Source organism: Aptenodytes patagonicus, chromosome 8 (genome assembly GCF_965638725.1).
Source record: "Aptenodytes patagonicus chromosome 8, bAptPat1.pri.cur, whole genome shotgun sequence".
NCBI lineage: Eukaryota > Metazoa > Chordata > Aves > Sphenisciformes > Spheniscidae > Aptenodytes > Aptenodytes patagonicus.
The window spans coordinates 21,211,956-21,228,411 of record NC_134956.1 but is presented as its reverse complement, the minus strand read 5'-3'; the positions used below and the strand labels follow the sequence as shown (position 1 = coordinate 21,228,411).

Genomic DNA, 16,456 nt, shown 5'->3' with positions numbered 1-16,456 from the left:
GCTAGAAAATAATGAATCTTTTTTTAATGAAATGAATACCACCCCTCATCCAAATGTTGGTCTGCTGGTCTTGTGCCTATGGCAGTGGAACAGATTCAGCTCTCAGCTGTGCTGCGGACATCCCTTGTGGCCATGGGCGAGTCATTAATTTCCCTGGTCTGAATTAATTGCTGGTGTAACTCCATTGTAGTAGGAAGTTCAACGGGAATTAATCTGACCTTCTGTGCTTCCAAAACTCATTTATTAAATATTAATATTTTCCTGTATCATCAGGGACTTTTTTTCCCCTAGTTGTTTTGATGTAAGAGTTATGAGATTTTACTAAATTAACAATTGAGGAAAATCTTTAAGGTAATCAAATTGACTCTGGAAAATTCTTTTGCCCTTAGCTTGCAATCAAGTTTCATCCTACTTTTTATCTCTTTTCTCTATATGCAATATCCAGAATTTATCTTTTCTTGGAGAAATAGCATATATTGAGATTATAAACTTTCTGGTAAATAGAACAAATTCAAAGAAAATTCACACGAATTAGCTATAAAAGTGTTGTGCTCTTGTGTGAAATAGCACTAAAGGAATAAACTACTGTTGTCTTTCATGCAGTGATGTTTATTTGCCAAGTGAGCTTTTTTTTTACCCTATGAAAGCTGTAACAGATGTTTTAAACTCTAGCTTTACAGTTTTAATTGTGTTTTAGATAATTCTGAAGGGCGTATGGTATTAATACATCAAAATTTTCTTTAAAAATCAGTGATTTTTATGGGCTTTCTTAAGGCCATATTTTGGTTTGCATCATGCAAATGCTGTGCTAAGACTACTGCTTTCAAAAACAGTCCCATATATCCATGTATTCATCCAGTTAAGTACTGACTAGCATTAGAAAACAATCTAAATGGTATTTAGAACTAAGGCTGACATACCATTACATTTTTTTAGGACTTAAAGGATTCTGTTCAGTATTAATTTGATGATTTAGCTACAGCAATTATTTAATTCCAGTATCACCACTAATTTCTTCGTCTTACATTTACCTCGATTTCAAAGTTGTGTTGTTTAATCATTTGTGATTTTAATATTGGTTTCACTAGTTCAGCTTTAGTGATCTGTAATCTCAGTTTTCTTTCGGTTTACTGCTTGTAATAAAAATGTATAAAAGGAACAGCGAGTAATTTGTTTCATTAGGTGACTTGAAGCAGAACCAGTGAGAACCTCTGTTGGTACAAACCAGTCCATGCAGAAAACTGATGAGTGCCGTGCAAATTAACCCTTTGATTCTCATATGGAACAGTAACTTGTTAGGGTCTTCGTTGTTGATGTGTATTTCATCTGCAGCAAAACCTCACTGGATCCAGATGATAAAAGATACTGAAGTTGCTGTAGAGGACACCCTGTACTGGGATTGCAGAGCAAGTGGGAAGCCCAAACCATCGTATAGGTGGCTGAAGAATGGAGACCAACTGTCAATAGAGGTAACCTTCTGTTTTGAAAACGTGATGCTATGTAAAATTAACAATATTTCGTATAAGTGTGAGAGTTCGCAAAAGTCCATGTAATTATTCAAGAGAAATATTTTATACTGGTTTTCGTATGTTTGTCAAGAGCATCCACATGGAAACTTCAAAAGCTGCAATACCAGAAATACAAAGACAAATCATGTTGTACAAAAATATCCCAGCTAAAAGCAGATTAAAAAGCAATGATAGAACCATAGAAATAATTACGTAAGGAAAGACTGGAGAAGGAAGTTTAATTAAAGTTATACATTAAGAACCATAAATGAGGGATAGAGAACTTAAATGATATTTGCTATTGGCGTTTCATTAAAGGTAATAAGAAAATATATTCAAACTTCTTGACGAAAAAAGACAAAAATCCTAAAAATTCATAGGGTCACCATTACTTGGTACAAAGAATGAAATATAAATAGCAATGTAACATAGGTATTTGCTTTAATGCAGTTGTTAAATTAATGGAAAGTAATGCATTTGGTGACAGGGAAAAGAGGTTGTACTTAGAAGGTGAGGTACTCGGTCTCCCAGATCAGAAACGCAGAAAAGCATCTGATGCCCATATTGATCTTAAACCTCACTGCTTCATTGAGAAAATTGCCCAGTTCAGGTTATCAGGAATATAAACTATGGGACCTAGCCCATCACTGAAGGCATTTTCCCCTTGGCCGATGCGTTGTGCTCAACGTTGGCACTCACAGTTGAAGAAGAAAGAGCAACTGCTCACGTGAATTCAGTGGATGGCTGTGAAAAATGATGTAAGCGCTGAAAAACATTCTTACCATTCAGAGTGTTATAGTTATATGCTCACTAAAAGGAATGGTAGTGTTTTGTGGACAGGTTAAATGAGGGAGTACAAAATCTCATCTCAGTGATTTAAGAGCATTGTTACTGTATCACACAAGTCACTGAGGTAATGTGCATGTGCTTTTTTACTTTGGTAAGTACAAAAATATCTTCTCTCATTCGGTCTTCCCATTTCTCCACTTTTGAGTATTGGTGTCCAGCCTTTTGGCATGGTGTCAGGGCGTCAGCGTGACTTACTCTGGAAATATTTAAGGACTGTAAACTATAGGACTAACTCTTTGAAAGCCGGCATTGAGGAGACATCGGAAGAGGAGTTCTCTGTGTATAGTGATCAGTTGTCTTCAGCTCCTTGCAGAAGGACTGCAATAATCCTTCTTCATGCTGGGTCTCCTCCACAAAAATCTGCTGGGGTTGTTCCGCTCAGCTCCCCTTCTCCATAAACAAATCTTTTGTAAGGAAGAGTAAGAAGAGCAGCTTGGGTTGCTAGAGAGAGAGAATGAAGACATGGAGGCTCAGGCTTTGGGATTGTTTTGTCCTTTGTCTAACTGGCTGAGCAGCTTGCAGTCAAGTGGGAGGGGACCTGTCAAGGAAGGAGCTGAGCTGTCCTGGCTGCCCATAGATAGCCGGAGTCACCCTGCAGTGGGGCCAACTGTAAGTATGTGCCCTTAGAAAAGGCAGAGAGTGCCTACCATTGCATTAGGCCTGGTAAGCCGTGTCCGGATCCAAAAAAAAAAAATCAGAAAATGTTTTTGAGCAAATAGTTTGTTCTTTTGTCTGTTACTGTTCCTCTGGTTTTCCCCAAAGGAGAAGCTCCTTTGGTTTTGTCTTTGTCACTGGTTCCTTTTCTCACCAGTTCCTGCCACTCCATCCTCAAACTAGTCACTTCTTACCGTAATTTTTACAGCTTTCCAAGAATAAGCAAGGTGAGAAGATCCCTATACTTCAGTAGCTTTGTTGGCTCAAAGGCACTTAAATATGTCTTCCGTTTAATGACTGTTGGAATTTTTTCTGCATAGTATTACAGAGAGCTCATTAGCAAATGGCATGTGTGAAATCTCTAAATAGTATGAAATGCCAGTGCCATCTGTATAGTTTGGATACTCTGGTCTGTCGTGAGGAGCATAGTATGATTTTGTCTGTATTTCTGGGGAAATACGAGGGTATTTGAGATTGCAAAGCCTCTGTGAAACTGAGCAAGTTTGAAGAATCGATTTCATACACTGTGTTGCCGAGTCTCCGTATTTGATCACTGTTGCCATACCATGATGTGGTCATGTCACTTATTTTAGAACTGTTCTCATGATTGTGCTGTTACCTTTACCCCATTTATTGTATTTATGCAGTCCTATTTATATTTCTTACTTATTTTAAATTTTTCACGGGAAATATATCATCAATAAAGTTATTTTTCTTAATACTCAGGGAAGGATCCAAATTGAAAATGGTGCACTTACAATATCAAATCTAAATCTGACAGATTCTGGCAGATACCAATGCATAGCTGAAAATAAACATGGTGTCATCTATTCGAGTGCAGAACTCAGGGTTGTAGGTAAGATTTTCCTTTTTCGCTAAAACACAAACCTCATTCTTCCTCTCCACACACCCTCCACCTGCCTCATATTCCACCTCGCCGTGATCTCAAATTTAACTCACTCAGATGCTATAACTGAAATAAACATTTTTGTCGACCTAATATCTTTTTATCTGCAGTGCCGGGGAGTTGACTCATCTGCTTCCAGAGGATTTGCAGTCCAATCATTCATTGCTTTAAAACAGAACACAGCTAAATTATTCATTAGGGGAAGAGCAGAGATGGGGGCTTGGACACAGGCCCGAAGATTAAAACCGCTCAGGTGGTCTGGAGGCAGCACTGGCTCAGCACATCAGTCAGCTGCACTCGCCTTCCGCACCGCGGCTCCAGTGCTCCCAGGGGAGCCATGTCATTTAAAAGCAATAGGCCGCTCTTGTGTGCAGCCTTTCTTGATTGAGGGGACAAGAGATTGTCATTGCGTCATTCAGACGGTGTGTGCTTGAGTCTAAAGTAGTGACAACCGTTTGTTTGAGGGAAACGCTGAACTTGTGACTGCCTCATGCACTCATATGCCTGCGTGATTTCTACCTCCAACGTAGACTGATGTCAAAACTAAGCCTGTAAGAGCAGTGTGTTTTGGGGACGTGAGTTACTTCCTTTCTGTTGTTAAGATTGCAGTCAATCAGCAGACTGCTCCCTCAGCCTTGGTCTCCTAAAATACTGAATTTCCTTTCGAAGTTCGTTGTTAGTATAGGTAGAAGCCATGTGCCTTTTCTTAACTGTTAGTTAATGCAAACTATACCCATTTCAGAATGAGCTGCGCTGTAATTTTGTGTCATCTAACATATCTGAATAACTAGAAGCCAACCAGTTCCTTGAGGTTTAATGAGACTGCTGGTGTTGACTGCCCTCCCTGGACTTAGACACGTCATGTACCTCACATTCAGTAAAGTGTAAAGTTAGGCATGTGCTTAACACTCGTTGGGTTCAGTGAGCTTCAGCTCAAAGTCGGTGTGGTGATCTGTGCGTGCTTCATTAGGCGATGTACTCTGCACAACTGAGACCTTTACTTTCGTACCAGTATAAGGAGGAGAAGTGCATAATTGTCCAGTAGAAGATCTGGTTGAATTAACCGATTCAGGTTTTTAATTATGTTTGGAAGCTGAGAAGTGTCATGTAAGTGCTAAATAGTAGTATCATTAATATAATTAAAGGTGCTTTATTTCACTATTACTATCCCTTCTATTTTAGCTTCTGCGCCAGATTTTTCCAAGAATCCAATGAAGAAACTGATCCAGGTTCAAATAGGTAGCACAGTTACTTTTGAATGCAAACCCAAAGCTTCCCCTAAGGCCAAATGCTCCTGGAAGAAGGGAGGTGAGCAGCTACACGAAAATGAAAGGTATCAAGTTATATTGGTTTATTTGTTTTAATCTTACAAAAAGCTTGTTTATGTCTTTTTATGCAATAGTGTCATCTGTAGATCCAAATAGTTGTAAAGTCTCTCTGAAGTCTGTCTGGCTGGGGGCATTGTTTGGTTGTTTTTTAATTGTTGTTGTATCTGAGCACTGAGAGTACATGCATATTGCTTTCTTTAAGGTCAAGGACCAGATTTTATTTTCAGTTTAATGTAGAGTTTGGCCTGATTTAGAGAGAACCAGGTGCTGATAGAAAACTGGAAATACAAAGCTTATAGAACAGTATTTAAAGCCTTCAACAAAATACTCTGAAAATGCTGGCAAGGAGGCAGATGAGGCATATTACAGCCATGGTGGTAATGTGGCCGAGGGGAAAAAAGGAGATTTAAAAACAAAAAAATCCAGTTGGTAAAAGTTAATAATTGGTAGGTCCAGAATAGCACTCTTACCATTCTAATAGTTTGATTTTTACTGTTCTAGTACTGTGTTTGTTTATATGGAAAAAGTCATCACAAAGATGACTCAAAATTGTAGGTCACACACACACACACAAAAGAATTACGCAAGGTTTTCCAGGTGGTTGCAAGACGGACCTCATAAACCCAAGCACTTGAGCTGAATGGTGACAGATGAAAATGAATATTGGCAAATGTGTATTACACTTTGGAAAGAAGAAGTAAAACAGTAAACCCACTTGTATCCAAGTGTTGTAAATTAACTGGGCACACTTAGGACAGTAATACAAGCATCACCATGCACAGGTGGGTGCAAACATCTGCTCGGTATGCATTATCGGTTAAATAATATGGTGGTGATATGTATGGGACAGAACAAAAATAACTTTTAAAATTTTGTTATGCCATTACAAAAAACCCATTCCCTTGGATATTGCGTTAAGTGCTGGTCATCTTCTCTCAAATACGTAGTAGAGGTAGATGACGGATGGGTGATGAAAATATTTAGAAGCGTGACTAATGGATCTCTAGTCAGTTCAGCCATTGAAAAGATTAAGATTGTGTGACTTCAGGAAGAGCGAAGAGGTGTGTGAAAGAAAATGAGATGTGTACTCATTATGAACGTACTTGTTCATACATATACTTAATTTCACGTGCATGTTGTTCAGATGAAAACAGGAAAAGAAAATGAAAATACATTTTCAGGTTCCTTTCAAGCAACCATGAACTTTATCTACCAATGATAACATCTTTAGTGTTTACATGATAGTGAATGTGTTTTGGTGTTAGTAATTCTCAGTGGAGAGTTTGTGATTTGCCTATATCCTCAGCTGTTGACTTCCAACAACATGTAAACATTTTTTTTCCAGCAATAACCATTAAAGCATTATTGAATTAGTCATAAACTAAAATTGCACAAGTCTACTGATGAAGTTGTATAATCAAACTATACAGAAGCGTAGGTCTCTGCACTCAGGAGCAGCCCTTTGCTTTTCATCTCTTCAACTTTAGGGATTACTGCCTTTTCAAGCTTTCTGTTTTACATTTCAGTATTTGCATAGACTGGGAGTTTCAGGTAGTGAACTGGCACAGGAAAAAATAGCCTTGGATGAAAGGTGTAATTAAGATAGTTACATATCTGATTTAGCATGAAACTAGGCAGTTTGGTACTTGGGACATTCCAGCTGCAGCACTCCAGCACTCGGTACAGGCTGTAAAAACTCTGAGGAGCGGAATAACTGTTTGGGAGTTTAGTCTGCCCTGAGGTCAGCCTTTCTGCAGCTAGTTGCTGGAGTATCTGAGTTAGATACAGACTGTAGTCACAGCAACAGCTGCAGAAAGTCATAGGGTTTGCCTGGGAGCAGTGAGGACAGGATGACTGCAAGTGTTCCTCTTGCAACATTCTGGTATCACCCTGTACTTAGCAGGATAATTCAGGAACAATGGTATCACTGAAGTGTCCAAAAGTCCAGACATGAGACTGCAGAAACTGAACGTTTTGTTTTTGAAGGAGGATTGCTATGGCAGTGTTGTGATTTCATGAATGTGCCCCTGCTCCTTTCCGTCTTTGTGTTAGGTTTTACAAAGCTTAGCCTGTCATCAGGAAGCTATTTCTGAACCAGGTGAAATTATTCTAGTCCTATTCCTGTAAAACACAAACCACATCAGGGTTTTGTTTTGAAATTTCTAAATGCAGAAGATGCTACCAGATAAGCCAAAACTTTTAGAGGCTGCGATTGAGACCATTATTTGCTCCATTGTAAGGCTAGAGCTCTCTTCTTGTACCCAAAAGGTTTGGACGCTTGCTGTCATCTTGATTTGTGCAGCTCTGGCTCTTCCTTCACAGGGACCACAATAGGTTTCATGTGTTCAAGTGTTAAGTGGTGTCAAATGTGGCAATTTGGCAGAAGATTAGGCATCTGTCATTACAGAGCTTGACACGGTACCACAGACTCGCTAGCTGGCTGCATGCCTGCAAGCAAGCAAGCAAAATCTCATTCAAAATAACACTAGTTGGCTTTTCTTTCTATGTGAAACCTCCCATCGTCTTGCAATGACATGGTATCACTTTGATAAATAAGTCTGTAACACAGGGCCACAATGATCTCTCAAACTCATGTGAAACCTGTTGCTTTTTGATGATTCTCATTTGTTCTTATTTTTATGGTCACTTTTGTAGAGTATATACATAAATGCATAGCACTTGATACTCTCCATTTAGGAAAATTCCTAGGTTTTGACCCCATACCATTTCCATAAAAAAGCGGGCAGGGAGAATGGTATCCTTCCCGTTCCTGCCTGTCTCTTGTTGGAGCTGCCTGTCATCAGCCTTCAGATAACCTGTGTAGGTTTGATTCATGATATTCAAAGCTGCCAGGCATGCCTGGACCTTGCAGGGCTCCACACATGTCCAAGAGAAGAGCATTCCAAGCCACCACTTCTGCATTGCTTTGTGAGCTATCTGTCTGGATAGGCATCAGATCTGGTCTTAGTGGTTGCTTTGGATTGCCCTTCAAAAGCAGTACCCACCAATTTCATTTGTGGTGATGGTACCAGGCTAAAGAAAGTAATGTTCAGTTTCTGAAAATGTATTAGAATCATAGAATCATTAAGGTTGGAAGAGACCTCTAAGATCATCGAGTCCAGCCATCAACCCAACACCACCATGCCCACTAAACCACGTCCCTAAGCGCCTCATCTACTCGTCTTTTAAATACTTCCAGGGATGGGGACTCAACCATTTCCCTGGGCAGCCTGTTCCAAGGCTTGATCCGAGGTATTGATCATACATGATGCTGCCTGCTTAGATTTATCAACATAAATTATGGCTTTTAGTTCTGCAAAGTGCAGGTATTTCCAAAATGTGGCCCAAGGTGTATACAGTGTATTTTTGACAGCACGCTGTAAATGGCTTACAGAGGAAACATAATAACAAGCTAATAATCCTGAATTAATCTAAATTAAGTACACTCGCCTTCAGAGAAAAGCAGAAATGCGATTCTTTGCAGAAAGCACTGGGGTGCATTACTGTCTGCTGTGAATAATTGCAATTCGTGAATTTCTTGCAGTTCTGCAATTCTTGCAATTCAGGAAAGCGTGTCTGATTAGCAGTACATTTTTCAACCATTTACTACATTTCTAATGGAGAAGTCTGCTGGGGGGTGTGTGTCTTTTTTAATTGCAGAAAAAGGGAGGAATGAGTTCCCAAAAGGGGTAATGCTGGCCACAGAGGTCCAGCATGCTCTTTACGTATGAGAGGTAGGGGAGGCAGAATGAGCTTAATTACATTTGGAGCTCAGACCTACAGTAGGGTTCAGGCTCACAGAGCGCTCCTTAGGAGAGAGAGACGGAGACTGAGTGTGAGATGGAGACATTCCCCTCCCTTACAATTGCCATTTGCTTGTAAAGAGCAAGAGGGAAATCCCAGTCTTCAAAGAGTGCAGCAAGTTATTTTGTCTCCCGAAGTCAGTTCCTGCAAGGGAACAGCTCTTGCACTATATCCCACATGGATAAATACATGTATAGTTTCCCAACTCTATTTGCCCTTGAGTAGTTAAAACCATATTCTTGTGCATTTTGGTAGGTCTGCTTGTGGTATAGTGGAGTTCTTCAGCATTGGTAGAGAACGGGGACAATGTAATGTTTTGTTTTTCATGTAAACGTACACAAATGTTGGAGCGTGTCCTCTTCTGAGGATGTGCCAGCACACTCCACCAGCACTCTGGTGTAGATACCGTGGTTAGACCGTGCTAGTTTGGACTGTACCTAAACTGGGAAGGCTTTCTGGAAGGCTTAGAGGCCAAACATGGCTTAGCATGAGGGCAGAACTAGTCCTTCGTGTCAGTTGTAAAAGTGACAATGTCACGTAAGATACAGCAACATGGATAGAATCGGTATGTTTTAAGAAAATTCCCATTTGAATAATAAAAATGAAGCACAAATACTCCATTACTGCAATGTATTCATAGTTTTTTGTCATAAGAGAACTTATGTTTTGCTGGAGGTACTGACCACATCAGTTCAGTAAAGCCTGAAAGATTTTCATTTTGATGGCACTGTTGCTTGTATTCTTAATTTATTTTTAAATGGTGCTGTGTTTTCAGTATGTAGAAGATTTGGATAATGACTAAGTAAATTTTAATTAAATGAGCTGAATATGATATGCCTTGTGGAGGGAAGAAAATATAATTCAAAATGGATTCATGAGCTCTGGACTGAGAAATCGCTCAACGTTGAAGAATACAATCTTGCTTCTTGTTAGTTTTGCAAAATATGTGTTGTGGTTTTTTTAATATCTTGAATAAAGAGAGCTAGACAGTGAAAAGCAGTGGAATACAGAGAGAAGTGAAAGCATAGGGGTCACTGAAGAACATGCAGAAGGAAAGACAGAAACCGGGAATTAAATTAATTGGGTACTGAAGGAAGATATGCTTCCCACCAGAATGCAGTTTTGGACCTTTGGAATAAATAGTTTTGGGTGATGTAATGAGCATAATAATCAAGAATTAGCAAGAATTCTCTTGTCTTTAATGACTGCCAGATCAGGTACTGAGGGTACCTGATTACCTGCACGGGTAATTTTTCACCCCATATTATGGTTATAGTGTGTACCACCGCTCTGGGAGCTGCTTGTACTTCCTCAGGCTGTTCCTTGCCAACCATCTCCTACTATAAGGCCTTTAAAAAAATTTCTCTAAAGTCTATTTTATCTGCAGTCATTGAGCCACAACTAGGTTTTGTTTATTCCACGTTAATCTGGAGCAGCTTCTAGTGACAGCAGGCCATAGCCCCCAGTGTCTCCAGGTAGAGAGAGCAGAGGATGCAAACTGTAGTGGCCTTCATGGACCACCTTCTGTGTTGAAAAGCTGGCCTGAGGCACCTCCATCTCCAGACGGGTGTGCTCTTATTTTTCTTTTGTCCTCCAAAAAAGGAGGATTAGACGTTTAACCAAGGTTAAATACACTTGATACTAGTTTAACTCATCAAAAACAGAAGACATACCAAAATATGCTGTAACCTAGGTAACCCCTTTAAAGATTTCTTTAAATGTTTTATGTATGTATATGACAGTTGCTGCACGTTGGCTGTAGCGGGTCCTGTGCTCCTGGCTCAAATACCTGACTGGAGACAGACTAATACAAGGGATTTTGAGAACACATGTAGCGGTGTTTCACCTGTAGACAAATCCACCTTTATTCCTAGACGTTTCTAGATTTACCAAGACTAGAAAAAGATGAAAAGCTGCTGCAAACTTTAACTTCACTAAAAGGCATTCCAGTGCAATTCTCTTTAAAATCTCCAGTTTCAGCATCTTTATCTGTGGTGAAGTGATGTCAAATTAAGGGGGAAGGAAATAGAGGAGAAATAATTCCTGATAAAATGTTGCATGATTCTTAGAAATATCAGTTACTGGTTTTATCTTCCCTACGGTTTGAATTAAGTATTTTTATTTCATTTTGTGTTACAGTTTGCAATGCTGTGATGTGGAAAGTAATGCATTTACTTACCAGTACTTCAATAGGAGCTTTTTCTTTTGCTGACTTTCTTGTTAATTAATCTGGTTTAATTTAGCTGGAATTTGATTGATATATAAAAAAGGCAGTTTTGACCCACTTTTCCACTGTTCCTTCGTACTGAAGTGTTACGAACTGGAAAGCAGTATGTTTATGTTTATTATCATATCAATAAGGATCTAAAATAGTTGGCTTTTCTGCTGAATAATCTGACAAAAAAGGCAGTGATTACTTAGTTTGATTATGTCTGTTATTTTCATAATAAAGTATTGTCACAGGAAGATGAGCAAATTTGCGTTCATTAACAGTTTCATTAATGACACTAAATTTCGGGTGGCAGCCTTGTGGTCTTGGATCCTGAGGCATGTTCTGGCCTGTAGTCATGGGTATATGGCTGTACTGCACCAACACTTCAATTTAACAGGATTTTGGTCAGTAAGGTAAAACTACGCAAACCTCTTGATAATGCTGTCCCTGTTCTCTGAGCAAGTAGGTATGGGGTCAGTGAATGCAGAATAGCTTGAATATTCTTACGCTACAGATACTGAAGCTGACAGATCTCAGATTGGCATCCTGGAGCATCACTTGCCTTCTAGTCCCAGATGATATTTGTTTCAATATCTGAAAACAGGAAGATTTGGTGCAGTCTGTAACAATAGTAAAGTAATTTATCAGTATGAGAAGTACATGCGCTCGTTTCACAGTTGGATTTCTCCATGGTCGGTTATGACTAAGGTAACTAATAAATTATAATGTCATGTATAAAACCTGACGGACTGGGCAGAATTGATGGAGACTGTAACCCCAGCTGTCTGGAAGATCTGTAATGCCTGCTCCTCGTTTGGGTGGGACAGGAAGACTCTCATAGTTTTACCAACATGGGCCTCTCAAGTCAGGAACCCTGAAGTCCTGAAGTTGGTTAATCCCTCTCCCCATTCTGTTGACCTCAGTCAAAGAGCATGGGCATGAGTTAAGACTTTTGGCTGTTGTAGGTTTGTTTAGGTGGTGGTGGGGGAGTTATGCCATCCCTTTGACTATTGGAAAAAAAGAATTGTCTCAAAGGTCAATTTCCCACAATTTTGCTCAAGAGTTAGTGAGAGAGAATGATTTTGTCAATGATGTTTTGATCTGATGACCAAACAGGTCCTAAATCAGTCTCCAGTTGTGCAAATGGATACGTGCAAAGCATTATTCCACCAATTACCTCTATTTTACAGGGCTAAAAGTTTCTGCCATTTGCCAGTGCATCAAAAGTGTGCAGGTTGTTGAAAATGGAATTTGCTTTGAAAATTGCTGGCCTTCAGCAAAACGTATTGGAAAAATGCTTGTAGATACAGGGAACGCCAAAGGATGTGTAATTTTTTTGTATTAGAGATCTAGATTGCTTCCTGGCAGTGGGCCAGCCAAAGTACATTTGTTTTAGCACAGTGTGTGAATATCTAATAATTTTAGGTATAGTAAAAGCTTCAGTTTGTCTAATGTTTCAGCAGGAGCTATTTCTGGATTTAGTGTTTTCATAGGCTGTGCTGCATTTACTGTTTTGCAATAAAAAAAGTAAAGAGTTTCTCTTTTTAATTTACCAGTAAAGATTTTATTTTGACAATAATTTTTTTCTAGAATTGATTTGTTGGTTGTTTTTTTTAATTCTGGAAAAAAACTTGATTCTTAATTATATCTTGGTTTTAATAAGCCTGTTGCTTAATTATTTTAGGCAAGCTAGACTTGCAGGTAGCTCAGAGCACTCTAAATGTGATTCATTTTAACTAAACAGTAGACATTTTCTGGTTTGTACCCTGATCCTATTTTTTCCTTTGTTTGATCTCAGGCTTTGTCAACACTGTTGGGTTTTTATTTGGTTTTGCATTTTTTCTGCTGGAAACTGCTTCAAAGTAGACGATGCAATACAAGCCTTTGCAAAATACACAGATAGCTAGAAAGTCCAACAACACAATAGCTTGCTGGCAACTATAATTGATAGTTGCCTTTTATTGATGTCGTTATAATTGCCTATAAAATATATTAATCATGTCTTTAGCACATTTAAAATACCTATAAACCATATGGTAAGACTTAATTAGCTATAAATGTTCCATCTAATATAAAGTGCAGCCAAATATTACTTTTCCAAAATAAATTAATAAGCCTCAGGGAGGTCAGCTGTGCTGACACTGGTGAAGCACATCCTCCTTACGAGTATGCTTCAAGCGCCACCACATTGGCTTGGGTGCCTCAGTATACTTTGGAAGATTCAAAGATGGTTACTTCCAAATGTAAACTGATTAAACCGTCTATCTTTTTATAACTCTTTCTCTCCCCCAAATAAGACGCTTTTGTCTGTCGTTCTAACAGGGTGACTTGTTATCTCTTGTAATTTGCATCTGTTAATTTCATTATTGTATCACCTTTGCCCAAAGGAAATGTATCTCAACTACAGCCTTGAGTGTTACAACACCTTTTTTTAAGAAAATACAAAATGCAATTCAAAATAATTAAGAAAAAAAACATTAAAAGTTGTGCTTATTTCTAGAGTATGTTTCATCGTAAAGAGCAGTGCAGCTGTGGAAGGAATCCAAACTCCTGCTTTCAGACATTTAAAATGCAGTCTCCATGTGGTGTTGAGGATTAGGTGAACTTGCTATTAAGGGAAAGGAGCAGCGTAACAACTACAGAGCCATGATAGACTCCCACCGCCGTGGTCTGCGGTTAGTGAACATGGTTTTGGAGAATCAGAGAAGTTAAGGGTGAAGGATAAGATCACTGAACCCATCAAACTCCAGAGTCGTGTTCTGCTGCCCTTATTTACCAACTTAATTATTCTCGGAAATACAGATTCAGCTGAATTGCTTTAAAAAAAAAAAACCAAAACATTGTAACACTGTATTATTTATAATAAAAATTACTATAAATAATTCATGACAGTGCAGCTTACTGAAGCGTATACCTTTTATGGGCCAATTTTTATTTTGGCAATGCAGATAAATCTAAGGTGGTGCATTCACCAGGTGTGTCTTAGCTATGCCTGCCTTCAGTCCTAGAAGTCTTTACAGGCTTGCCCTGCACCCAGTGCTGCGGCTTCAAGCTTGCGTTATCCTTCATCAGCTACCGTAGCACATATGGAGCTTCACATGGAGAATTGCTCACGCTGAGCTGGTAGTTACACTGTGTGAATGCCAGAAGAGCAAGGAACCTGTTTTTTCAAGTGGGCATCCTGCTTATCCCATGCTTGGGACAAGTTTTGAGAAGAAAGGCAGTGATCCCAATTCCCACCTAACACAGCGGACTTCCCCATCTACTTTTTGTAATACGTATTTAACTGTAGAGAACTCAATCTCAGTTGGGACAAATGATGGAGATCTACTGATACTAATTTTGCCTCAAGTGTGTTAAAAACAAAAAGAGCAGCAAGGATGTGTATCTAATTAGTTTTGTACTGAATAAAGCAGCAGCTTAATAATGAAGTACATGCAAATGAGAAGGCAAACTCCTCATGACTTCTGAGAAAGGGAAGATAGCAATGTTAAGTTTTATGACATTTGCTGCCTTCTCAGCTGATACTTACTCTGACAGCTGTGTAAGACTCCAACTAATGCCATTAGAGGTTCTCCTGGAGCGTTACTGTTGTTTGCTGTTCTCTTGCTTCTCTGTAGCTAGATGTGGGTGTTTGGGGCATTTCCAAAATACCTTCTAGCTAAGGTGCTTAGGGAACCAGCAGAATAGCCTCGCTGTGATTCACTTGGTGCCTTTGAAATGGATTGATGTGATCGGAGATAGAATCAGGCATATCAGGAAAATGTTGTTTACTTTTTTGTTAATTATGCTGGACATTTTTATATACGGTTAGTTATATAGCTGCTCCAGGTTATCTTAGGGAAGGCTTGGTAGAAGGTCCTGCAGCTAAGGATGTGACAGATAGGAGGAGCAGAAATAGGGAAAGAGGGAGTCAAATTAGCCTTACCTTTGCATCCTTCCAGTGCTGCTGTCTAGGATGTCACGTCTACTGCTGAGATGCTGGTGCTCTTCTGTCTATATCAGTAATGCAAGTCGTCTTTTGTCCACATCTTTTATAAGCATCTTTCTGTTTTGTTCCATGCTATCTGTCCATTAGGCGTGATTCTCACTGGTGGAGTTTGTGTGGGGTGGAGGGAATTTTCTTCCCTTCAAGTCATTCCACAAAGCATATGTCTACCATGTCTGCAGGTCCTGCTCAGCATTGGTGATAAACTGAGACAGAAGTCTGCAACAGCGTGAAGTCTCAGTTTGCTTTCTAAATAAATACTGAGTTTATACTTGCACGGGCTAAATCCTGCTTTACGGAGTCAGTTGTGCAAATGAGCTATTGACTTCAATGCAGTAGGTGTTAGGCTTGTATATATGAACCCTGAAAAGTGCAAAATCTGGATTGCGTATGAAAAATCCCATTGCATCATCATAAGAATGATACACAGTTATTTCAAAGTTACCATGCAAGACTGCATGAGGCAACATAATACCATTGAAAATTATTCTAGTTTCAATTGGTGCAGCTGAAAAAGATGGAGTTTAATGTGGGATTTCTCACTCACACACACAAACATACTAACATACATATGCACATACACGTATCTTAAACATTGGTTCTACTGGTGTCCAAAATGGTGAGTAATATATGATGGGTTCAAATTTGTTGTATATTGCCAGTGTATGGCCACAAAATTTTCAAACATCAAGTTGGTAATTGATGCGGTTTCATATATCTAAGGTAACAGTATGAGCATTAAAGCATTTTGTCTACAAACCAATGCTGCAACTTTTAAAATCTCTTCATAACTTTTTAGAATCATGTTATTAGAGGACGGAGGACTAAGAATAGCCAACGTGACCAAAGTTGATGCTGGAAGCTACACGTGCCTGGCAACAAACCAGTTTGGAACAGCCAGTGGCTCAACAAACTTAATAGTTACAGGTAGGTGAGCTGGAACGGAGGGTCATCTGTGAGGTGATGTAAATTGAATTGCAAACTCTGCAGCAGAAGTCTGCAACGATGTGGAGTCTGAGTTTGCTTATTGAAAAAACACTAAATGTGGTGGAAAATAAACAGCGTGAGACGTTATATGTTTAACAATATATAAAGATAAAAGGATATTTGTTACAGATCTTGTATTAGTTGAAAGAGACTGAGGGATTTTCTGTCTTTGAGAAAGATATTTCTCAGACGTGAGGGAGTTCTGAACATTTTCCTCCC

The 16,456-nt window shown here is 39.1% G+C and overlaps 1 protein-coding gene across 1 annotated transcript in view; it reads left to right on the top strand.

The window, feature by feature from the left end:
* The window catches only part of CNTN3 (contactin 3), a 112,772-nt gene that overhangs the window by 80,540 nt on the left and 15,776 nt on the right, over positions 1-16,456 (top strand). Inside the window, exons 7-10 of the mRNA XM_076346680.1 lie at positions 1,333-1,469; positions 3,738-3,867; positions 5,101-5,251; positions 16,050-16,177. Coding sequence (XP_076202795.1) covers positions 1,333-1,469; positions 3,738-3,867; positions 5,101-5,251; positions 16,050-16,177 — 546 coding nt within the window. The remainder of the gene's footprint in view (positions 1-1,332; positions 1,470-3,737; positions 3,868-5,100; positions 5,252-16,049; positions 16,178-16,456) is intronic.